Source organism: Echinops telfairi, unplaced genomic scaffold, assembly GCF_000313985.2.
Source record: "Echinops telfairi isolate 266 unplaced genomic scaffold, ASM31398v2 ScPeMD7_6;HRSCAF=24_0, whole genome shotgun sequence".
NCBI lineage: Eukaryota > Metazoa > Chordata > Mammalia > Afrosoricida > Tenrecidae > Echinops > Echinops telfairi.
Genome location: NW_022103902.1, coordinates 1,510,980 through 1,537,379, shown reverse-complemented (window position 1 = coordinate 1,537,379; position 26,400 = coordinate 1,510,980). Strand labels below are relative to the sequence as shown.

Below are 26,400 nucleotides of genomic sequence, written 5' to 3'. Positions count from 1 at the left end.
GATTGTGATGAGTTGTATGAGCCCCCAATAAAATGATTAAATATGTATATATATATTTCCAAGATGTTATTTACCATTAAACATTGAGGCAATAAAATACCAGCAAAATCTATCGTCTGCCCCTAAAATGTAGAATTCCAAAATTCAAACTCATTCTCCCAAGCAAACATGTCTTTTTAGGGCATGTAACCTACAGTCATTATATGCTTCAAACCCACTGCAGTGTTTCTGTCACTTTTCATTCAGATCTTTCCAAAATAATGTTTAATAACATAAAACCAGATAGCTATAAAAACTTTATATTTATTAGAAGGGTGTAACATCTGTCAACTTAGCCACTTTTCTTGAGCTTTATAATACGTTATCATCCTCAAAATCATCAAAACATTTTCCCGATCCCATAAAAGGTAGTAAATTTCACTGTCCCTAGTTCAGTTACAAAAACTCCTATCAGCAAGCTTCGAGGAGAGGATTTTACCGCCTGACGACTCTATGAATAGCTCAGTCTAGAGAGCTTTGTTCCCACACCAGGTAAATCAGCAGGAAGGGTTTACCTGGTTCCACAGGAATCTGAGGGCTTCTTCTTGCACACATTTTTTCACGCGCTCTTCGTCTCTTTCTTTTCTCAATCTACAAGAATTCAAAACACTTTACTAACACAAGGGAGGCGGTGTTTGATGTACACTTCCTGTTACAACTACTAAACATATGCAGTATGAAGTGATTAATATTCTGATAGTTCTTTCCAGTCTTAGGATTTCCAACCTGAAACTTTAGGTTTAAACTATGACTCAAAAGTAGAAACCAAATCAGATGTGGCTGAAATTTAGATGATATCAATCCTACCAAGTGTAGTCCTCGGGGCATATTGGTTTTTTTGTGTTGGGCTGTTTGAGCCCACCAGCCGCTCCCAGAGGAAAAGATGAGACTGTCTGCCTGCAGATTTACAGCCGCAGAAACCCCCGCGCTCGTAACTACACTGCCATGGCGGGTTGCTATGGATCAGAACTGACTTAGTAGCAGTGGGTCTTTAGGGAAGAGCCACTGATAAAAATGAAACATGAAGGGCTCTTTCGTTTCAATTTCCCACTCCCAACTACAAAGGGTAGTAGGTACTCAAAGGTACCAAAACTCTGTGTTTATTACACGTAGTCCCTGATTTATATTGTATTTGAGTTATGAGAAACCACACTTGCACTAGACCATCTTAAGAAAAATTCATCATTAGTAATATGTACTATAAACAAGGAGACTTCAAATATTCATGGAAAGTTTCATGTTGTAACTTTACTTTTCCATGAAACCCCCTAATGTAATGTTGCAATGCACAATTTGTTAATGTCATCAGAGCTCTAAGTTTATATATATTTCCAAATGCTAAAGAAAACTAAAGGTTGGATTTCTAAAGATACTGACAATAAAAGGCAGTGAGGAACACTGAAAAGAGAAAGCTGTTTTTAAAGGAGGTATTTGACTTGGGTCAGAACTGACTTACAATGAAGCTGTCAAACAGAACCCCATCGCAAGTCAGGGACTACCTATACTCAACCACCTCCTCCGAGTCTATTCACACAAGCCCCCACCCATGATCATTCATTAGTCGTCGCTATGAGCTCACACTCGCCATCTCCGCATTACGCTACTAGAAAGTCAATGTTTTCTAGTTATCCATTATCTCCCAGGCGGCCATCACTGCTCCAGGCTCTGACCCAATTCCACACTTTCTCTGGCCCTCAAACAACAACCTTGGGCTACATAAAATCAGTTCCCGTGGAGTTAATTTTGACTCATGTCAACCCCATGTGCTCCAGGTGGTTGTCAGTGGCTGATCCTTCAGAATTAGAATGCCAGACCTTTCTTCTGAGGCACCTCGGGTAGACGAGAAATTCCAAACTTGTGGCTGGCAGCTAAGCGTGTTAGCCATTTGCACCACACTGAGACTCCTTGTGCCATTCAGAACTATCATCAACCAACTCCCTTACAGACTCAGCATCTCCTTGGAGCTTTGCCGTAACCCAGCTAGACTCTTCACTAAGGGCATCTCAAAAAAAAAAAAAAAAACAAACACACTACTATCAAGTCCATGCTGACACATAGAGATCCTTATAGGACAGGGCAGAACTGCCCCAGTGAGTTTCCCAGACTGTAACTATTTACAGGAGCAGAGTCTCATCCTTCTCCCGGGGAGTGGATGGTGGTTTTGAACTGCTGACCTTGAGGATCACAGTGGAAGGCATGGTGTATTGGTTAAGCTTTGGACTGCGATTCGTATAGTCATCAGTTCAAAATAGCCAAGAGTATAAGCTTATTCTGAGTTCTGCGGATCCTTCTAACAAATCACTGAACCTGAGAGCAGTACTTGGGGCACCGACAGGGCTCCCATGACCTCTGGGTGCTAAGTCTACTGGGTGTTCTCTGTCCTGACGCCTCGTCCCTCCCGGAGCCCCTTGTTCTGTTGGGGTTGGGACACAGGCTCTCCTAGTTTCCTTCTCACTCTGGCTGCTCCTTCTCAGTCTCTTTTGCTGCCTCCTCCTCTTCTCCTTCATAACAGTAACAACTACTGGTTGAGGTACTAAACTCAATCTGTCAGGCACCCTACATCTCCTGGGTGGTCAGTGAGTAAAGCTTCTGAGCAATGGAATTAAAGAATAATTCTAACCATCGTCCCAGAATTTGGGCCCCTTTTGAGTCCGTGCTACTTTCATTAACTCTTACGATGTCATCTAGGTACTAGGTAGACTTTCCCATCTTCTCATTTTTATACTGTTTTCCCAAATTTTGGGTACCCTTCCATGATAGAATTATAGAGAAAGCTCTTCCATAATGCTCACCGTCATGCGCTCATCATTTATTGCTCCCCTGCATCTGTGCACCCATCTCTGCGCTGGGAACCGAGATGCGTACGATAGGCTCTGTCCTCAAGACGCGTTTGCTTTGTTGTGAAGTAAACCAGCAGTGTGAAAATGTATTCCCACCACACCAGAAATGACTCAGATTTGGAATCAGCTCTAGAAGTCTGACCCCACATACCAACAGCACTTAAGCAGGAATTTGGGCATACCTTCTTATTTCCTCCGTTAAGCAGACAATGTGTTCCTGCATTCTACGCAGCCGAATTTCGTATCGCACGTCTTTAGCTTGAGGATTGTAGTTCCGGGCATAGAAGCCCCGCCAACAAGCCTGAAGCTTGGTTGCTGCTTCATTCAATCTCTGGAGGTTGACGTCGTCTTGCCCCAGAGCAACTGGTCTCTGAGTTAAAATCCTACAGGAAAGTTTCTCTAAAGCTATTTGAGGTGTCGTTTCTTCACCCTCTGGTGGTGTGTGGGAGACACTGTGTCTCACTGACTCAGGAAAAGGTCTGAGATTAGGGCTGTCTTCTTTTAAGACAACACTGGTTATTGTTGGCTCAGCACATGGTAACAGCCCAGTTCTGTCATGTCCCTCTGTACTGATCTCACTTTGCATTATTTTAACAGAATTCTCGTTTGTGGCCCATAAAGCCTTTTCCTCTTCCTTTCCCAAGTCCTGGCTTTCTAGTCCTTTCACAGATTCCCCTGCAACGCCGTCATCGTCGAGGTCCAAGTTAATACCCTGCAGCCTCAGCTCAACTGTGGGCGAGACTGGGGATAACCCTGACGCAACTGGCATGAAAGTAGACTCTGAAGAGAGAAGACTACAGTTCAGCTTGTCCTCATCCGTCTGGATGTCTTCCAAGTGCAGGTCGTTTCGGGAGTACCTTGCTTGTACAGAGGCTGGAATGTTACTCTTAACAGCATACAACTGGTCGTCTTTATTGCTCATCCCAATCCAAGAATTGACTTGGATGACAGGTTCTAGAAGAATAAAGCATATCACTGACATTCCTAAACACTTAAAGAATTCACTTTCTTCGTATCCTTCTCATTAAATCTCCTCCATAAATTTAGTAAAATGCAACTAAATGCCTATGGTTTCTCTTCGCTCTACCTAAAATAACAAGCCAGACGTTCTGTAAGGAAAGCATACGTAATGCTAATCACAAGAATCAAAGCATCAGCTCGACACAAAAAGTTCTTGGAAAAAATCTATTTCCTTTTAATTACATTTTTCCATGAACGTTTTGAATTTCCTTGGTATTGACTAGCTAAAAATAAATTTTAACATAGGTACATTCTTCTGTGTTATGGTCCCCAACAGATCAACTTACCACTTTCCTGAACTACTTGGCAATCATGAACCGGACTCGAATGCCCAGATACTTGGGATAACCGTGTCTCAATAGGAGCAAGAGAAGGTAATTCTTCATTTTGGCTTTGACTCATCAGTTGTCTCTGATGAAACCTAAAAATCAACATCTGATATAATTTAACATAAAACAAACACATCTAAAAGCAAGGTAAGAAAGAGCTGAAAGTTCACGTTTTAAAAGAAGGTTGCTACCCTTCAAGTCTGAAACAGAACTAACTTCCACAATAGAATAAGCAATCATTTAAGATCAAATGGGCAGCACTTACCCAAGGACAAAGCTCAGGAGGTTAGGAAAGGGGAAACGGAAACAGGAAACACAAGGAGGAAGTGGGATCAATGATGGTACTTTGAGGGGTTGCAATAGATGAGCTGAAACAACATGTGTATGAACTTGCTGAAGGTAAAACTAATCATCAGCTCTATAAGCCTTACCCATTCATAATAAAACCTTTTTAAAAAATGCAGTGGCAAAATTTTTTTTTATCCAGTGGCATTGTCACAAATGAAAAAAAGAGTTATCTTTAATCATCTCCAAATTTTGAAGTCTCCTTTGAAAATACTGGATAGAAAAGGTTAGGAAACTCATTTTTAAGTTGTGCAGACACTGAATCTTTGATTCAGGGGAAAAAGGTAACTACTAAATGCTTCTAGCTATACTTAATGTTATTTATAAACCTGCATGAACATCTACATTAACAGGACAGATACATTTTTTAAATCTCCCTTTCTCCATACTGCTCAGCCCTCCCACTCAACAAGTGTTTAGCGGTGTGGTCCTCGTGGTGGGGTGGGCGGGACAGCACTGCATGCTCCAGCAGCCCTGCAGGGCTTTCACAGGGGCAAGGAGCCAAGTGTCCAGGAACAAATGGGGACACAGCACTTGCCTCCCCCTGTCTATCAGATCTACTCACCTGCAGAAAAGACTCAGAGGTATTTTCACGTATGAACTCATCGGCTGCTATAAGTAACTGGGCTTACCGCTGCTTACTCAGAATCTTCTCTAGCTTGGCATCCTCTGCAGTTTGAAGACCCACTGTGGACGTGAGAGGACACACAGTAGCCAAATACTGGACGAGCTGGATGTGTTGACTGGGTCGGTAAGCTCTCCCCTTGCCTTGACTGTACAACCATTCAGCTTTCAAACTGATATTGGGGGAAACAAAAGGGAAGGAAATGCCACTGAGATGGGCAAGACACATTGTGAAGCAAAATTGAATGATTTTTTAATTGATTGTTTTAATTGATCATTATACCACCACTTCATATTTTTCATTAATTAAATTCAACCATATATTTTTTTAAAAAGTCCTTTTGACTCAGTCCTCTTACTGGAAATGCTTTACATCTCTTTTCTTGCTTAGGGGCACTTCCATAGGACTGTATTAGTACTTTCCAATATTTTAAAATTATTTTCAAAGAAGAAATGATTGTTCACTCCATTTATTTTATCAAAATGGAAATGCCCAAATGCACTGATTGTGTTTAAATTCATGAATTCACAGCAATCGTATTTTTTTTAAATGAACTGGTAGAGAGTGTGAACCAGTAATGCATTATTTTAAGAATTTATAAATAAAAGGTGTGAAGTTCAATTAAAAAAAGGTAAGAAGTAAATATGATATTGTGTCTTTGGGAGCCCTGGTGGCATTGTGGGTTAGGGGTCAGCATTTCAGTCCCAAGGTCAGCATTCAAACCACCAGCAACTCTGCATAAGAAAGGCTCTCTGCCTCATTATTTTTTTAAATTCTACCTTTCCTATACAAACTGTAATAGGTGACCAAATAGTTACTGAATTACTTAATAGAAGCATTCTAGCTAATATTGAAATTAATGACTTAATTGCATTAAATTCACAAATGAAATTAATACTGAATTTCCCTAATGACGAATGAGGGAGCCCTGATGGTGCAGTGGTTAAAGCACTCTACTGTGAATGAAAAGATTCCGTGTGAGCCCACCCGTGGAAAAGGCTACGTCGTCTGCTTGCATCAAGACTTATCACCTAGGAGATCCTGTGGGGGTAGTTCTCTGTTAGTCGTCGATAGTCGGGGAATGACTTATTGCAGAAACCCTGGTGATGCAATGGATAAAGCACTGTCAAGCGAAAGGTCAGTGGTTCAAACCCACCCATCACTCTGTGGGAGAGGATGAGGCAGGCTGCTGCTGCGAAGATTTCAGCCTTGGAAACCCTGTGAGGCAGTTTATTCTTCTCTAAGGGCCCTGGTGGTGTACTGGGTTACAAGTTGGGCTGCCAACCACAAGGGCAACAGTTTGAAACCACCAGCTGCTCCGAAAGAGAAAGAGGAGGTCTTCTACTCCTGTACAGAGTGACAGTCTCAGAAGCCCACAGGGGCAGTTCTGCCTTGTCCTACAGGGAGCTATGAGTTAGCATGGACTACATGACAGTGCATTTAGTTTAGTTTATAGCAGTGGTTCTCAATCTGTGGGTCACGACCCCTTTGAGGGTTGAACGACCCTTTCACAGGGGTCACCTGATTCATAACAGTAACAAAATGACAGTTATGAAGTAGCTACGAAAATAATTTTATGATTGTGGGGTCACCACAACATGAAGAACTGTATTAAAGGGTTGGGCATTAGGAAGGTTGAGAACCACTGGTTTGTAGGGTCACTGTGATAAGAATAAACTCAGTGGCAATGAAGTAATAATAACTTAATGAATGTAGGCATGAATCTAGGCTAGTACAAAAAAGACAAAAACAGCAGGGTTCTTATCAACAAAAATCAGTTGGGCTCTTCTATACCAACAAGGAAAACCCTGAAAAGAAAACCAAAGGAGAAAAGATCTTTATAATAGCCCCCAACAGGGTAAGAACCTATGAATAAAGTTAAAAGGGGGCATAAAAGACATACAAGAAAACTAAAAAGCACAACTGCAAGAAACTCAATCTACATAAGACATCTAAATAAATGAAAAAATAGCCCATGCTCGTGGATCAAGAGACTCAACATTGTGAAAATGTCAATGCTACCCAAAACAATCTGAAGATGTAATGCAGTCCCTATCCAAATCCCAACAGGACTCTGTAATAAAAAGAAAAAGCTAATCATCAGCTTTCTATGGAAGGAAACATACCCAAACAGACAAAGTAACATAGAAGAAGAACGCCAAAGTAGGAGGACGTGAGGCCTGCTGTAAGATCAGAATAATCAAAACAGCTGGTACTGGTATAATGACAGATCCATAGACCCATGAAGTAGAAAATAAAATACCAAAATAAATGTATCCCTCTAAGATTGCTGATCTCTTAGAAAGGGTCAAAGTCCACTCACCATGGAAAACACCATCTCTGTGACAGATGGTGCTGGCAAAACTGGATATCCATTTGCAGATAATATGAAACAGGATTGATGCATTACACCATCCATAACATTTAGCCCAAAGTTGACCAAAGATCTGAATACTAAAGCTAAAACGATCCAATCCCTGGAAGCTAACATATGGCAGAACTAGGAGACCTGTTTTTGGTATACGCAGTGTGCATTAAACACAAGAAGAAATGCACGAGCAACAGAAGATAGATTAGCGCACTGTTGTTGGTAGGTGCCATCAAGTCGGCCAATAGCAACCCTGTGTTCCACAGAACGAAAGCTGCCTGGTCCTGCGGCAACCTCACAATCACTCGCATTTGAGCCCTCGATGCAGGCACGGTGTCAGTTCATCTTGTCAAAGGTCTTCCTCCTTTTTGCTGCTCCACTATTTCACTAAGCACGAAGTCCTTCTCCAGGGACTGGTCTCTCCGGACATGTCTAAAATGTGAGACCAAGTCTTGCTATCTTTGTCTCTAAAAAGCCCTCTGGCTGTACTTCTTCAAAGACACGTGTTGGTGCTTTTGGCAGTCCATGGTACGTGCAATGTTCTTGTCCAGCACCACAGTTCACACGCATCGATTCTTCTTCAGTGTTCCTGATTCAATGTCCACCTTTCACATGCAGATGAAGCAAGTGAAAGTATCATGGCTTGGGTCAGGTGTACCTTGGATAACTTTTGGTAAATAGTCAAGAATTTAACCAGTTGCTTTTTAAAAAAAACAAACCAGGGGCCTGTATGCTGTCAATTCGTAGCAACCCTATGTGACAGGGCAGAACTGCCCACAGGGTGGGTTGTTTGTTTGCTTGTTGCCCCATAGGGTTTTATAGGCTCTCATCTTACGGGAGCAGATCATCAGGTCTTTTCTCCCACAGAGCAACTGGGGGGTTTTCACCAGACTTGTCAGTTAGCAGTCTAGCACTTAATCACTGCGTCACCAGGGTTCCTCCCAGGGACTGGCCACCCTAAAGCTCCAAGTCTACTGAGCGTGTGTGACAATGGTACCCCATCCTACAGGGATTCCTGCTCCAAACCATAAAAACCAGCAATGATCTAGAGTTGAGGCAGTTCCAACTACTGTTGCTTTATAGATATGAGAAAGGGAAAATGAATAAGCATGTAAGTGACCAGTTCAAAACAGAAACTCTGTACATGTTTTCCCAGATTTGTTATTATGAAAGGTAGCTGGGTTTCAAGATATTATAATACTGCCCACAAGCTCTGGACTGCTAACTGAGAGGTAGGCCACTCAAATCTACCAGTTGCTGTGTGGGAAAGAGATGAGGCCATCTGCTCCTATAGACTTACAGCCTCAAATTCTTTATAGCATTGCTGGAACTGGACTAACTCAAAGGTGGTGGGTTCGGTTTCATTTTATGTAGATGATGGGTTTCAAGGAGCACCTATAACATAGTTTCTATGCAAAAACATGCTTCAAGCCCCAAACAACTGATTAACAAAAAGCTTTAAAAAATAAAATTGTTGTTTGTTGGGCAGTTAATTATACTCACTCGCCCCAAATCTGCAGGACTGGTCTTTCTTTTTTTTGGAAAGGACAGCCTTAAGTGACCAGCATATAATTTGCTACACAAATTGTACTAATAATTTTAGTTTCAAAATGTCATTTTAAGAACTATTCAGCTTAGTGAACCAGAAATGGTCTGTTTAGTAACTTGCATGATAAACGTGATGTTAGGAAGCCAATGTTCACCTTTCCTTCTGAGAAATCACATATCCATCTAGGACTCTGAGGTTTAAGCACCAGCTGACAATGTAGGGTCGATAGTCAAACCCTGGAATGGATGGTGTTGCCATCACACAAGGGTTGTTCATGATCGACAGCTGCTCCAGTTCGGTTAAGGATGCCAAGTAAGAGATCTGGAACAAAGGACATTTCTTAAATGAAACAGACTATTCAGTGTCAAGCACTGGGCTTCCGCTGATTACACATCTTTGGAAGCATTTGAAAATGTAACAACACCCCCCACCCTTGTTCTACAGAGTGACAAGCGACACCCTTCTATTATCCACTGACTTCCAAAATGCCTACAATATCGCCATCTGTTCTTGAAGCTCAAAGTCCTTTCAAAAGTATCAGCACCATTTTCTAGGAGAAAAAAACAACCCTACTTTAAAAACATAATAGCAGCCAGAAAAAGGCAGACAAAGATGTCTTATTTGTCTCTTTAACACAGAAGTCCCTCTACAACCAATCATTTCCCAATGAAATGATAATTACCGCACGGCAAATAAAACTAAGCCATAAAGATACACTGGCTTTAAGAAAAAGTGGACAGAAAATTAATGAGTGCCTAAGGTGAAGTGTTTCTTCTTCAGAACAGTTTCTTTCAAGATGTTCAGTCTAGAAGTGAGCTCAAAACCTCCTCCTGCATCACTCTTGGATTTTTTCAACTTCCTTGATCCCATGGAATATACTTAAAGTTTACCTCATTTAAGTCTCGGATTTCATTTTCTGCCAAGGAAAGTACAGCAAGGTTCCTGGGTAAATAAGCAGGTGCCATTCTGAGAGAGGTGATGATATTTCCATGTAAAAGCAGGGTCTTGAAAGCAAAAACAGGATGAATCACAAAACATTACAAATAAATACATCTATTGTAACAGCCCTTAACTGGTGTCAACAGATAAGAGTGATCCACGTTGTTACCCCTCTCCTGCACACAAGTGAAAGATGGCTACAGCTACGAGGCCGTCTGTGGTCTTCTGCTCCAACCACCTCTTTTCAGGGCAGCAGCCTTTCCGAATACATGTTTGGTGAGGAAATGAGCAATGTGCTAAGATTAAAATTATTAGACATCGAGTAATTTCCAGCATACTTGTCCACTTCCTTATTTAAAAAATCAAAATAGAGGGTACAAAAATATAAAAGGCTCATTACAACAATCATGCACACAGCAAATTTTTCAAAAGATAATCCACAACCCATAATTGGCAACTATATTTTCTTGATAGCTAAAAAATTCAAGGAAGGTAGAAGCTGAGATAGGAAGATAACTCAAATTAAGTCAGCAACAATCAAGAGAAATATAAGACTCTGAACCCCCAAGATTCTGCTAAGATAGCCATGCCTCTACTGGGGAAAAAGGCTCAATCATCTTTAGTTCATTCGCATTCTCTTGGCATCTGGCAACATCAAATCATTTACAATTACGTTGCTAAAAATGATTTCTACTAAAGATGTCAGGCAAAATGAGCTAAGACACATCTTTCAAAGCCTAATGGGTCCTTCTGATGCTAATAATTTCCAATAAAGCAAATACATGGAAAAAGCCTCACATGTTTCATGAAGCTATGATTCTAATTAATACTTATTTGATTACATAATGCATTCCCCTCCATAAAAGTGCTACAAGCTAAATGTTAATTTTTTTAATTAAAGTAAAATTAATTTCCATAATATATTAAAACTAAAAACAATTCTCAGTGTCAGAAACATTCAAATTCAGGGATGATGGCTCTCAGCCTCACTAATATACTATCAACTACGTAACATGAGCTACTAGCATTGGCTGATTGGCATGAAGGGAATTCCATCATGTTCAGAAGACATGACCAGAGAGAGGGCCATGACCAGTTTCACATAAAATAAAACAGTAATAGAAACTAACAACAAAAAGTTATCTACTGAGTTTCTGGTAAGCCAGTAGCATTTTTACCAACCAGCACAATCTGTTCTTCATATAGGGCAGGCTGGTTTCAGGACCATCAGATTACTTTATCTTGATTATCTTGATATAAAAAACATTTTAATGGCAATCGTTAGAAAATACACTTACCTTGAGAGATACCAGTTTAGACAGATCACCTATCTGTGGTATGTTGTTATCCGATAAATCAAGGTGCTGCAGAGCTGTGCAGCTATTAATTTGCTCCATGGCCTATAGCAAGAAACATGACATTATATTCTGTACAAAAAAATCAAAGTATGAAACTCTTCCCTATTCTTTTTAGCTAAAAGAGTTTCCTGCATCCTCCGTTCACCACTCGAAGCAGAGCAGACGGCTTAGCAAAAGAGGAGACATACTAACAGAATGTGATCAACTGTAATATCACACCAGCTTCCACCTTCATTAACATTTAAGAAACAGGCAGCTATCAAGGAGTGCATATCACCCCAAATATTTATAGCTTGACGAAACCTTAGAGACGGCACATGACAGTATAGGGCTTAAAAGTTATGCAAAGCCAGGCTGCCTGGAATTCAACCCTGGCTGTACAACTTCCTGGCTATGTGACCTTGTGCAAGTTACTTAGCTTTTCCATAATAACTATACTTACCTCATAGGTTATCATGAGAATGAATAAGTTAATACAGTTAAGATATCAGTAATATCTAAAATAAAAATATATTTTAAAAAACCCACCAAACTCACTACCATAAGTCAATTCTAACTCATGGCCACCCTGTAAGGCAAGGTAGAGCCTCTTTCGTGGATTTCCAAGACTGTAACTTTTTACAGGCCTGGAAACCTCGGCTGCAGCAGCTGGAGCAGCTGGTGGTTTCGAACTGCTGGCCTCATGGTTAGCAGCGCAACATGTAACCACGATGCAAAACTTAATTGCTCAATAAAAATCAATTACTAATATTATTTAATAATAGTTCCTTCATGTAGCATATCAGAAATCCAGATATGGAGATATTAACCCACTCAATACAACTACTGAGTGCATGGAAGTAGGGCCAGAATCCAGAACTCTTGATTGACTTTTTAAAACAGTTGCTTTTCGTTACACTCTTAAGGTTAATTTATAAAAATATAGTCTCCCGCCTAACACTTTATTTTACCATTTGATTTATTTCTCTAAGTATAACATAGGTTGTTTGCATTTTAAAAAATCATATTATATTGCTATATTAAATATTTCAAAATTAGATTTCCCCTAAATTTGTTAATGAAGACTATCCCTGGAAAGAGGAAGTACTCCAGCTATTTCCTCTACTTATTGCTATTCTGACTGACTTCATCTTTTCACAGTGAATGCTTCTGTAATTGAAAAAGAAAAATCACCTTGAGATTATTTCCTGCCAAATTCAGCCATTCCAAATGTACTAGTTCCTTGAGTCCTTCCACGTAGCCAATGCTATTATGAGGCAAATTCAACACCCGTAGTTGGGTCAGTTTGGCCACACCCATCATCCTTACCAGCCGATTATTAGCCACTGACAACTGTGGAAAAGAAACATCTCATTATTCTTGGAGATAAAATATAAATCGTACTGTTACAGTTGGACCAATGTCTTTTTAAAGGTATAATCAAGATTGGCTGCCAGTCGGTCTATTCCAACTCACGGTGAGCTCACAGGACAGAGCTGTCCCTTTGGAGTTCTCTGGCTTTACGTCTTTACAGCAGCAAAAAATCTCACTTAGAGCAGCGAGCAGTCCAAACTACTGCTGATTGAACTAGTTAGATGTTCAAAGTGTAGCCTACACCACCACCAGGATTCCTTTTAAATGGCCAAACTCAACCAGACCTCAAATCTCTGCCATGAAACCACAGAGCCAACCAATGTCTATGCACAGAGACCCTACAGGACAGGGCAGAACTGCCCCGTGGGTGTCTGGGGCCGTCACCCTGCCCAGGAGTAGAAAGCCCTGTCGCTCTCCCAAGGAGGGCTTGTGGTTTCAGCGGCTGACCTTATAGTTAGCAGCCCCACGTGTAACCACTGTGCCACTAGAGTGCCTTCAAATTGATCAAGCTTCCCCAAATATACAAAGCTGTACTTTCCACACCGTATATTATCTAATTATTCTACAATGCAAATATTAAGTCCCAAATAATTGTTTCTTTTCCTTTAACAATGGAAAATACAGATAAAGCTGAGCAATCTGATCTCTTAAAGAGAAATGTTTCAAACATTTTCAAGGAAGGAGAATGGAAAGAGGAGATACATGGAGGAAGTGAGATAAACGATATGACACTGAGGATGACAATGAACTAGATGAAACAGTATGTGTATGAATTATTGGGTTTAAACTGATATCTGTAAACTTTAATCCAAAGAAATATAACAATATTTGAAGTGTTTGCAGCTGGCAACGTAAGCTCCACAATAGCAGAGAACTTGCCAGGCCTTGAGCATTGTTATCAAGTTGATCCTGACGTCTGGCCATTATAAGAGAGGTCCAATAAATGTCTGTGGAACACGTGAACTCCATAACCCCATGAGTGAGGTGAAAGGTTATTTTCCCAAAACAAAAAGCAAAACTCATTCGCGTCAAGTCGATTCCAACTCACAGAGACCACGGTTATCTTTACAACACAATAGTGAGCCAACATAACGTGTTTTCTAACAATGTTTCTTCCTTCCAGTCCACCTAAATACAGCACATTTTCATCTGCATAAAAAAGTACCGTGCAAAAATTTCAGGCATTTCCTATACTCCAGGCCTGTAGAGTTATTTTTTATTTGATTATTTCATTGCTTTATTTTTGTTAAGTAAAACTGGCCCAATGTAACTATTCCTCTTGATAATAATACATACCTGTATTAATCGGCTGCATTTCTCAAGATTTTCCAATTTAATGATCTGGTTCTTATCCAGAATCAAAGTACGAATATCAGCTTCACAAGGTAAGTTTGGGCTTAATTTCTGTAGTCCTTGCCCTGACCAATTGACCACTGATCCTTGAGAGAGAGAGAGGAAAAGGTTGAAAAGCACAAATAAAGCAATATAATAGCTGTGTATCGGATGATGTTAGTGTCACTGCAGGAACCTATACATTTCAAAGTCAAGCTCTGTTGTTGCTCTGTGCCAGTCAGTCACTTCCTACTCACGAGTACGAGTCACCAGATACAATGTCAGATTTTTACTTTAAACCGATCTTGAGTTCCAAATGACCACAGATGGATATTTCTCACTTTTCTTCAGAAATATAACAGTACAGCTAGAGGTGTGATTTTTCTGCTCAAGGTTTCTGGAACACATGAGAAGTCTTCACATTGATAGATGACACACATATATATGTTCTGACGACGGAGAGAACGAAACTTTTTATTAAGATCAACCTGCTCACAACCTAACTTCTAGCATATTATCAAGTACCCAAGCTATTTTGAAAATTAAGATATAGTTCAGTTCTGTGAGGGAGAAAGGAAGGACAAAGGCTGTTAATTAAGAATTCACTGCCACCGAGACAATTCTCATTCGTGGGAACCCTATAGGACAGAGTAGACCTGCACTTTAGACTTTCCAAGGCTGCAACTCTTTAAGGGCGTAGAGAGCCTTACCCTTCACCCGGGGGAAGGGGGTGGTGTTATGCATAACCCACTGAGACACCCCATCAGCCTTCTTTTTTGGTCCACAGATGCCTTAGTACAGGTAAAATCCAAACTGCTTTCTTTTCAGTTGGATGGCAATATCGATTATGGTCCAAACCAGAACAATTTTTATAGTGACAGTGATGCTAAAATCATAAGTTGTAATCTTAAAAACTTGTGAACAAAAAAAGCCTTGTGGACTGTTCAAATTGTATTTTATTGTATTTGCAAGTCTATTTTAAAACTATTCTCAGAAATAAAAGTATGTCATAAAGTATAAAAACACTTCTGCCTTTCAGCAAACATTTTAAGTCTAGTTATTTGCACATTAAAAATAATATTAGCTGAAAATATTAACTAAATAGTCTACAAAGACATTATTAGGCATTTTCTTATTCAGGTACTTTGATTGTTCATGTACTTTAATCTGTTTTCTTAGGCCTGGTTGTCTCTATAAACATGTCTATGGTGTTTTTTCTGGGGAGTGTATTTTTCTCATTATGGTTCCATCATCCACTACTCTCACAAAATTGTCTGTGAGCTTCTACAAAGTCACTGTCTGAAAATTTTGACAAGTCCCGGTTCAAAGAGTCATTCTAACTCACCGCAGCCCTAGGGGGGGGCAGAGCGGACCTGCTCCCACAGGATGCAAACAGCCTGGTTTTCGCCCCTCGGCAGAGCAGGCTGATGGGTCTAGACCCTGTCCTTACAGTTCAGAGCCCAATGCTTAAGTCACTAGAGATCCGTTTAACCCTTCTTCAAAACAGAGAAGATACACCTATTTTATGACGCTCACGTGTGTATTAGAAGGAAGCCATATGAACGGCAACACGTCCTGATCTTGATACACAGCCTAAAGCACTTACGTCCCGGCTGCACGACTTATATGGGGGATGCTATTTATTTATTTATTTTTAATTTAACATTTTATTAGGGGCTCATACAACTGTTATCCCAATCCATACACACATCAATTGTGTAAAGCGTATTTGTACATCATTTCTCAAAACATTTTCTCTCCATTTAAACCCCCGACATTAGGTCCTCATTTTTCCCCTCCCTCCCTGCTCCCCCCTCCCACATGAGCCCTTGATAGTTTATAAATTGGTATTTTGTCATATCTTGCCCTGTCCAACGTCTCCCTTCATCCACTTTTCGGTTGTCTGTCCCCCAGGGAGGAGGTCACACACAGTTCCATGTAATCGGTTCCCTCTTTCCTACCCACTCTCCCTTTACCCTCCCTGTTTTGCCACTCACACCACTGGTCCTATAGGGCTCATCTACCCTGGATTCCCTGTATTTTCAGTTCCTATCTGTACCAGTGTACATCCTCTGGTCCAGCCAGTCTTGCAAGATGGAATTCGAGTCATGGTAGTGGGAGCGGGGAGGAAACCTTTAGGAACTAGAGGAAAGTTGTATTTCTCATCATTGTTACATCGCACCCTGACTGGCTCATCTCCTCCCCGAGACCCCTCTGCAAGGGGATTTGGAGCTCATGTGTCTACTCTGAAAAATGGAGATAATCCCTTCCCTATAAAGTTGTTCTACAAAGAAAATAAAGTCATGTATCCTCTGGCTCGTAAAAAGCGCTCTATACATGTAACTGCTAATTTGCCTGGGAGGACGCAGGAGGTGGAGCTTCACGAGAAATCGTGTCGGTTGGGGACCAGCCTGAGAAACTGCCAATTTCAAACTCAGACCCGGATAGGGACCGAGAGAAACGATGGCGCTGGAATGTCCCGGAGAGGTTTCAACGTTTTTCCGCCTCTAATGGCGCTTAGCCGAGAGGAGAGGGAGTGCAGGCTCCTCTGGAATCTGACGACAGCCAAGTACTGTCCACAGCCTTTGCAATTCCAGGGGGGGTGGCAGACCTCTCAGAACAGTGGCCTCGCCTCCTTCTCCCCGAAGAGTTGACAGGTCTCGGACAAGAAGCCCTCCTCGGTCTCCGCCGTGCAGCTGGGTCCCGAGCCCGCGCCTGACCCCGAACCGCAGCCTCGGAGCCGTAACCAAAACAAAGAAGGTCGCCTCACGCCCGGTGCCTCCGAGGTCCCTCCCAGCCAGAGCACGCGCGCCCCTCGGGCCGCAATCAAATCCCACCCCGGGACCCCCGATTTGCAGAAAGAGGGGTTCAAGCCCAACCACCCTCCCCATCGGCCAAAAGCCACTTCCGAAGAGGCTTCAACGTCAGTCTAGGGAAGGCTATTTGAGGCAGGGTTTCCTGAATGTTCTCAGAACTGAAGGGAAACGGTGACCAAAGATCAAAAGGAGAGGTTAAAATTTTCACTCGGACCAGGGAAACAAAAGCAAAGGTAGAGATGCTGCCGCCGCACTAAAACGCACCAGCCCCTGGAGCGCGGGAGCCAGGGCGCCAAGCCGCGCGGAGACCGCTGGGAACTGTAGTTCCTCCCTGGGCCCTCACCGGAAGGCTGGGGCATCGGACAGAACCTGGTGACTACAACTCCCAGAGGGCAGCGCGCCTCGCGACGCCCACAACCCCAATCCGAAAGAACTGGTCCAGAGCGGTCTGTATCCCTGAGCCTGGGCTCTCCGTCTTCGGCAGGCAACCATTTAACTCGGTGCGGTGGAATAAAGCTTGGGACTCCGAGGTAGGGCCCGACTGCCACTTACCCTCCCCGGGAGGCAAAGCCGCGTCGACGCGCGCCGCCGCCGCCATACTTGCCGCTTGCCAATACCAAGCAACCGTCCTCCAGCCTCTGTGGTGGAGCTTTTACTCGGGAGTCAGCCGGAAACTACAATTCCCAGGATGCACAGCACACTGACATCCTAATTGGCTGTTTAAACCAAGTGAAATAAAACCAGGATTAGAAATTGACCTGTAATGAGCTCGGGAATACTGGTCAACTCCCTCATTTGGCACATATATACAAACTGCATAATCATTTTTTTTAACATTTTATTAGGGGCTCATACAACTGTTATCCCAATCCATACACACATCAATTGTGTAAAGCGTATTTGTACATCATTTCTCAAAACATTTTCTCTCCATTTAAACCCCCGACATTAGGTCCTCATTTTTCCCCTCCCTCCCCGCTCCCCCCTCCCACATGAGCCCTTGATAGTTTATAAATGGGTATTTTGTCATATCTTGCCCTGTCGGACTTCTCCCTTCATCCACTTTTCGGTTGTCTGTCCCCCAGGGAGGAGGTCACACATAGTTCCATGTAATCGGTTCCCTCTTTCCTACCCATTCTCCCTTTACCCTCCCTGTTTTGCCACTCACACCACTGGTCCTATAGGGCTCATCCATCCTGGATTCCCTGTATTTTCAGTTCCTATCTGTACCAGTGTACCTCCTCTGGTCTAGCCAGTCTTGCAAGATAGAATTCGAGTCTTGGTAGTGGGAGCGGGGAGGAAACCTTTAGGAACTAGAGGAAGGTTGTATTTCTCATCATTGTTACATCGCACCCTGCCTGGCTCATCTCCTCCCCGAGACCCCTCTGCAAGGGGATCTCCAGTGGCCTACTAATGGGCTTTGGATCTCCACTCCACACTCCCCCCATCATTCACTTGCATAATCATTTTTATGCAGTTTTTCAAGCACCTTTTTCTAGGCACTTCTGAAATTTGACACTTTTACCATGGAAATGATTACAAAGAAGCTACTTGATGCAAATTGAATGTAAGGGTTCATAGATATGAGTCATGGGAACTGTCCCCACTAACAGGAATGACAAACAGTCAAATGGGTACGGTAATAAAACATTAGTTACATAAAAATATTTAAGGCATATTGAGATAGAAGCTTTTCGGCACCATACTATTTTGGTGCAGTTATTTGTGAACATTTAATAGATTTTTTTAACCTGTAGGTACATTTAATGAGTAAGTGTGTACCCAGAATTTTCCCAGAGAATTTACAAAAGAAATGTAAGATATATATGTTCTCCAAACTCAAGAATTACACTACCTAAATGAATGGGTAGACTCACACTCCCCCCCCCCCCCCCCCCCCCCCCCGCCATTATTTAGACCGTTTTATTAGCGCCAAGCCATTCCCCCACAATCCACCATGTCTGGTAGAGGGTATGTGAAATCTCATCCTCCAGGCCCCCTCTCCAAACCTGGACAGGTGGACATCTGTTCCTTCCAGATAACAAGTCAATATTAAGCTGCAGCCACAAGTAGATTCTCTTACTAGGGACCTGTCAGGCTCTCTGGAAAATCTGTTTGTAAAGTTGGCCTTCACAGAACATTTCCAGGTGGGGTTGATCCCCTTCCAGCCAGTGGGTCCAGCCTCTGCTCTTCTTTTCGCCCTCTGGACACAGGTGAGCCTGTCATTGTCCCATGTCATCAAGCTCTTGTATTTTCTGTTATCCAACCCTTTGTTATCCTCATCAAATTCTTCTCCAACTTTGAAGGTAACAATGTCGTTCCTTAGGCCGCTGTTTGTGTGGATAGTAAATGAATCCCATTCTGTTCTATCGCTTTCTATGCACTTTTAATAAGTTGCATGCGAACTGGTTTGATTGAACTAGGAATTCAGTATGATTTCAAAGAACGGCAATTGTAATCAATTGAGATGTGGTGGAGGAAGTGAAATTGAGCTAAAGTTTAAACGTTGAGTGAACTCTAAACAAGCTTAGAAGTAAACAGTTAAAAAGGCATGTGCATAGGCTACAAGTGAAAATGAAACTGCTGCAGTTAATAGCTGACATAATACCCCATTGGGCTTCAGGCCACACCCTCCCCTGGGCCTGCTTGCAGGGTGCCGACTGGCAGGTGCAGGTGTCACCCTTTGCGAGCTGGACTTGTGACCAGCCCTCCTGGTCCCAAAAGACACTGGTGCTTGAACTTGTTACAACTTCACAAATTACAATTCATCCCAACTAATCAAAGAACAACATTTTAAAAGTCCACTGATACCAACATTTTTCTACCTTCTGAAGTATAAGTGGCAGAAGTGGAACGTTCTTGAGCTGAGCATTGTGCCTGAATCACTGCAGACAACAGCACTAAGTATGCTTCCGTGCTGAATCTTCCTCGCCTGAACACTGACTGACTTTAGGAGCTGTTCCTCTTTAACTGTAAGTTTAGTGACTTCAAATCGCTGAGTAAGAGGAGGTATACCCCCCCCAAAAAACAAACAAACAAACAAAAAACAGAAAAGAAGCTGGAAAAAATAGGGAACCAGGAAGAAAACTCCTCTCTAGGACTGAACATTAAAGGGAGACTGGGCAGGCTGAAATGCTTAGTAGGTGACCACCTGGATCTTCGTGTTGAGTGGAAGTGGGAGAAATGCAGCAATAAAGAGACGGTTGACTGTGGCCAGTGACACCTGTGGACTTGGTTTACAGGAGCTAGAGAAGATGAGAGCAGGTTGCTGGTCTGAAGTTCATGGCCTAGCACAAGGGGCCTGGACTTGTTGCAAATTCGTGATGGGGCCATGGGCTAAGGGCAAGGTGACCAATGGGCACCCTGGTGAGGCTAAGTGAGGCAGCCCACACTGAGTTGACCAGAACCCAACCAGATGACGAGATTTTTGAGCACATGAACTGGTGCATATTGTTGCTGACTTTAGGGATGGCCTGTCCTAATTTGACTTTGCTTATGGATGCAGACTTCACAAGGTTCCAACTGGAATAAACATATTTCATGTCAAAAAATATGATTGTCTCCTCAGAGCACTGGGTTGATGTGGGAGACACTTCTCTCCCTTGACTCACTTCCTGGGAAACAGCCCTGAGGAGAAGCCACGTGGGCCTACCATGATACAGCCTTGGAAGCTGGAGACGCAACATGGAGACCCCTGCCAGCGCTGATGCTGACAACACCACTGGATCCAAAGACGTTCTACCCACTGGCCTGTGATCGTCCTGCATCCATCATCATTGCATGTGTCTCGTGAGTCTGAAGAGGACTTTATAGATTGGTATTGGACATATGGGCTAATATCGGACTTATGGGCTTGAACTGGACTAGGTTGGGATTCTTTCTTAATGTATAATTACCCTTTATATAAAACTCTTTCTCATACCAAAAAAATACCCCAGGAAAATCCCCACTGGGTGAAACTTTCCTACTATGCATTATCCCCCACCCCACTCACTAGGTGGGCATCTAGCAACTAGCTCTGAGTTAGTGCACCCAGTGGCTTCACTTGGGAAGGTTCTCTCTGGTCACAGTGAAATTTTTCATGAAAATAGTTTCACTCAAACCCTTTTTGTGTGTGTGATGGTCAGAAAAATGCTGCAGAAACTGTTGTGATATTGAACGCAGCTTACAAGGACAGCACTATGGGAAAAACTCAAGTGTATGAGTGATTTTCTCATTTCAAAAGAGGTGAAAGATCAATTGATGATAAACCTCCTTCTGGATGTCCGTCAACTTCCAGAGCAGACAAAAATGTCGACTCATAGTGCATTTGATGTCCTTCCACCAGGTCAGACTATTAAGCTTTCTATTTGGAGGTTCTGTAAAGATAGCATAACTGTGTGTGACCTAAAAAGGCTGATTTGTGGCAGATGGTGGACTGCTACCACAGCAATGCACCTGTTCATGCAGCCATCTCAGTGTGCCAGCTTTTGGCAAAAAACAGCATGCCTCTCTCGCTCCATGCACCTTACTCACCTGGCCTTGCTCTGTGCAACTTCTTTTTGTTTCCTGAAGTGAAGAGAGAGAGAAGGACAGCAATTTGAGGATGTAGATAGAAGAGGTGAAGGGAAACAATGAGGGAGGTGCTGTTAGCAGGACAAACAGATGAGTTTGAAAAATGTTTCCAAGAATGGAATCACAGATTTGATAATGTAATAAGTGTAATGGAGAGTACGTTGAAGGTCATAAGGTTGTTTTTTTAAAAAAAACTTCTGGGTTTGTTTGTTTGTTTGTTTGTCTTTGGAGGGGGTTACCCCTTGTATAGCACTTGTAACTACTCCTCAAGTTGCATTTAAAGATTTCTTTGAAGTGTTGGAAAGCAAGGAGGTTACTTTGAGGACTCAGGTGTGCCTGACCCAAGCCATGGTATTTTCTTTTCTTTCTTTTAAGCCATGGTATTTTCAACAGCCTCATATGCATGTGAAAGTTGGAGTAAGAAAAATGGTCTTTGAACTGTGGTATTGTGGAAGAATATTTAATTTAAGGTGGACTGCTAAAAGGGCATGTCTTGGAAGAAGTACAGCCAGAATGCTTCTTAGAGATCAAGATGGTGAGACTGCATCTCCCATACTTTGGACATGTCAGGAGAGACGAGTCCCTGGCAAAGGGCATCATGCTTGGCAAGGTAGAGGGGCAGCAAAAGAGAAGAAAGCGCTCGGCAAGACGGACTGACACGGTGGCTGCAGCAGTGGGCTCTGCAGCGGGAACGATGCGAGGACGGCAGGACCGGGCAGTGTTTCATTCTGCTGTGCACAGGGTCTGTGGATCGGAACTGACCGGATGGCACCTAGCAACAGCAAAAAGGCGAAAAAGAAGGACCTCACTGACACCCAGCAGAGCTGGAAGCAGAGCTTACCCTCTGAACTCAGGACCCTGCTCTGGGAGACTCTCAGACTCAGGAAACAGTGTGTGGGTTGGTGGGGGCAGAGGGAGTGAATTGTAACATCAGAGACAGCAAGATGGCACGAGGCAGCTGCAGCAGAGAATGGGCGGCAGGCGAACTGGGAGACGGGTATTTGGCGATGGAGCTAGGATCACCGACTCCCAGAGTGAGAGGACTGAGCATCTTTGGACCAAAGCCTCCCGGCAGAATGAGGTGCCACCAGACACCTATCCGCAGAATGTAAAGTGTTTTCCCTAAACAGGACAGAGACCAGGCCAAGGGAGGGATAGCGAGAGACCTGCCTAAGAAAAGGTTTGAGAGAGATCCAAGAACTTACAGAGCATTCCAGTTAAACCTCGTAACTGTGACTGTGGTCTGTGAGTTCTGTGTGGTCATTCCAGTAAACTGTCAAGCCCAGCAGAGAAGGAGAGTGGCATGAGAGAGACGTTGGTGTTAGAGGAGGAATGTCTGACCTCTGACCTCTGCCTCAAGAGTCAGCTGCAGACTTGAACAGCCTTGCTGTCAGGCAGAGACCGCTGTAACCTTGACCATGCTCAATCATACTCGATGTTTGGCCAGATGACCTCCCTACAGACCCAACCTGAGTTGGTTCTCTGTGCACATATCTCTTACTTGTTCCATGATAGAAATTTCTTCCTTGGTTTTTGGAAGGTTGATGAGAATCCTTTTTTCCTACCCATTATTTGTATTTTGCTCTTTATATTATTATTATTTCATCCTTACCACCTTATTTCAAATTTGGTTATTGTTTCTGTTAATCCAGTTTGTGACCCACAGGAAGAGTGGGTGCATAAGGGACATAGAGGGTCATAGGGTGTGGGACATAAAAAACTTTTCCCCAGTTTTGTCTCCCCCAAAGATATGCCAAACATTAGAGGCTGTTTGCCAGCATATGGTGGGAGGTCAGATGTTCAGAGATATTCTCCCTGAAGGCATTCAGCCATCAGTCTGGTCCACTGTAGGTGGGGCTCACACCCTACTGATAATTGTTTCCATGGAGAGCCAGAGAACAGGTCAAACCTGCTCAGTGACATCCAAGGTTAGGCTGCCATCCTGAATCTAGGGTCTGCCCATCTTGTCACATGTTTACCTCCAATCCCTCCCCTTCCTATTGCATGGATACCCCTAGATCATCCCCCTCTCATCACTGTATTGCCTATAGTACAGCCCCTTCCTGTGACGTATGTCTTTACCTGTAATTAGGGGGCTTGCCCCCCCCCCCCAAAGATATATAAACCTTGGTTAGAAATAAAGCGCTCTCTCTCCTGCTATTCTCACCTTCCACATCCCCACGTGGGCCACCAAGCCACCGTGAGATGTGTCTGACTCCGTCAGTTTACTTTTTCTCCTGTCTGTCTTATTCTCTATGACTTTGCTGTAACCTTTACATATTATTGCTGGACAATTGTGCCTGCCGGGCCTGTGACGATTTGTTAGGGGCCGGCTACCCTGACAATGGGGGACGCAGGGATGGGGAGTGGGTGATAGGGAGGGAGATTTCAGGAGTGGGAAATGAAGACGGGAACAGGGAGGGAGTACTAGAACTGAAGGCAATTTAACCATGGGGGGGGTGTTCTAAAATGGATATGGTAACAATTGTACAGTTCTCCTTGATATAATTGAATGATTGAACTATTGAAGTGTCTGCTATGTAAATCATTTGCCAATGAAACTGTTTTGAAAAAGAAGAGGAATCAGCTTTGGGTTGGTGCTGATTCCCTCTTCCTTTCATGAAGTCAGAAGAGGCCAGATGCTTCTGCCTGGCCACCACACGCACGACATGCACATGCACATGCCTGGGCTTTAACCCCTTTAGTGGTGTTACTTTTCTGTTTAATTTTTTTTTTTTTACTTCTTCCCACTATTTTAGTCTGAAGACAAATGTCCTAGTTCCGAAGAGGAAATCGAATAGGATTTTTCTCGCTCTAACCAGGAGACTTTCTACCTAGTAAACACACCCTTAGTATATGTGAATAAAGCAAGCTTCAGTGTGGCTTCGTGCATGAACAGTGAGGATTGAGGAGCGTCTCTGAGCCAAAGAGACAAGGGTTTGAAGCTCTCTCCACATTGGGAGGGTAACAACGTGGGAGGGGGTCTTGGAAGTCTGGAGGGTACTTGTAGAGCACAGGTTTTTGAAGTTAACAGCAGTAACTAAACCAGAGGTTTGATCGGTTTGTCTGCCCTGGTGTTGTGAGGAAAGAGCGAGCCAAAGGACTCTTTCTGGAGTTGACCAGTTACAATTGAGACTCTTGACGAGAGTAGGCAGGTGTTCCTAGGCAAGTCCCCCCTGTCCAAGTGACGCAGCAAACTGTCAGCAGGGCAGCACAGACACACGTGCTGACATGCATGCTTCAGTAGTGCTTTTGTAGCCAATCTCTCAAGGTAAATTGCATTGTCTTCTATATGTGTTCAAGCCTACCAGCTCCAACCACTTTAGGAGATTCTACTAATATGAACCTCGTGGCAAAATAGCATTTCTCTGAACAAAGCCAGGCCACACAGGCTGTCCTTCCTTATCCCTGCTGATTGCCCGGCGCATCCTCCTCATCTCTAATCCATCCTGGCCTGCTCAAGGTAAAACAACTCCTTTTATCATGTTACTCCTCTCCTGGGAAACCTCCCTCCTTAAAGCCAGCTTTCAAAAGCACAATAATCTAACCTCTCAGCCTTACACCCACTATTCAGTTCTCACTAGTGTGCCAGCGTGCAGGACTGGCATGATGAAGCCTGTGTTTGAGAAAGGTGGAACGGATTGTATAGCAGGGCGAATTAGAAGGTTCTGATCACAGTGGCAGGAAGGAGACTGTTCTAATCCTGGATGGTACCTTTCAACTAAGTCATTTCTGTAGAGTATTAGGTTATAAATTAACTACTAAAGTTAGGAGACTAAGTAGACAGGGAACAAACATCAGGTGTTGGTAATACAATTTACCTTATCAAAGTGGAGGTGGTTTGCCAATGAGAGTGAGAACTTACATTTGAAAGTAGTAAAATAATAACTTAGAAATTTTAAGTTTTTAAAGCTAGGATGTCATTAATATAAAGGATTTTGACACACTAAAAGTTTTGAAACTTTACCAATTTTCCTTCCACTTAATGTATGCATGCATCTATGTATACAAAGGTTTAACCCTCTGCCATCGAGTCAGTTGTGAATCAGGGGGACCCTGGAGGACCGGGCATGAAGCCCCTGTGGCTTTATGAGGTTGTTCCTCTTTACAGGAGTAGAAAGCCTCATCTCTCTTCCTTGGAGCGGCTGGTGATTTTGAACTGCTGACCTGTCTGTTAGCAGCCTAACTTATAACCCACTTTGCCACCATCAAACTTTTTCTTCTCTGGTTAGTATGCCCTGGCAGCCTTTCACGGGCCTGCTTCCGTAGCTCTGACCTCCTGAATGGAACGGAAGGACTGACCACCACTATGACATGTCTATCCAAGGGCTACGTAACCCATTACCATCAAGTTGATTCTGACTCATAGCCGCTCTATAGGACAGAGTCAAAATATAGAGCTCCTGTAGGGTTTTCATTAACTGAAATCTTTATGGAAGCTGACTGCCTCATCTTTTCTACCAGAGCAGCTTCAGGCTCTCAACTCTGTGGCTATCTAAACACCTTTGGTTATTCAAAATCGCCCGAAGCATTCAATTTCCTAATAACATTATATCATTATGATTTATCTTGTGTTATGTGCTAGGCTAAGGAGCCCTGGTGGTGAAGTGGGTTGCACATTGGGCTGCTAACCTCAAGGTCACTGGTTCAAAACCACCAGCCATTCTGCAGGAGGAAAGTGAAGCTTTCTGTTCACATAAAGATTCAGTCTTGGAAACTCACTATGGCAGTTCTTCTCTGTCCTGTGTGGTCACTCTGAGTCAGGGTCACCTCAGTAGCCACAAGTGAGCTTGTTTGGTTTTTTAATCATTTTATTAGGGGCTCATACAACTGATCACAATCCATACATACATCAATTGTGTAAAGCACATTTGTACATTCATTGCCCTCATCATTCTCAAAACATTTGCTCTCCACTTAAGCCCTTGGCATC

The 26,400-nt window shown here is 42.9% G+C and overlaps 1 protein-coding gene and 1 pseudogene across 1 annotated transcript in view; both read right to left on the bottom strand.

Annotated features, from left to right (window-relative positions):
* Positions 1–17,541, bottom strand: part of CEP97 (centrosomal protein 97) — a 22,103-nt gene extending 4,562 nt beyond the window's left edge. Inside the window, exons 1-10 of the mRNA XM_004706461.2 lie at positions 17,466–17,541; positions 14,062–14,204; positions 12,586–12,744; positions 11,353–11,454; positions 10,006–10,119; positions 9,270–9,436; positions 5,206–5,370; positions 4,187–4,320; positions 3,062–3,833; positions 555–630 (exon numbers count right to left, since the gene is read on the bottom strand). Coding sequence (XP_004706518.1) covers positions 555–630; positions 3,062–3,833; positions 4,187–4,320; positions 5,206–5,370; positions 9,270–9,436; positions 10,006–10,119; positions 11,353–11,454; positions 12,586–12,744; positions 14,062–14,204; positions 17,466–17,511 — 1,878 coding nt within the window. The 5' untranslated portion in view covers positions 17,512–17,541. The remainder of the gene's footprint in view (positions 1–554; positions 631–3,061; positions 3,834–4,186; positions 4,321–5,205; positions 5,371–9,269; positions 9,437–10,005; positions 10,120–11,352; positions 11,455–12,585; positions 12,745–14,061; positions 14,205–17,465) is intronic.
* A 1,465-nt stretch (positions 17,542–19,006) lies between these two features.
* The window catches only part of LOC115868050, a 12,217-nt pseudogene continuing 4,823 nt past the window's right edge, over positions 19,007–26,400 (bottom strand).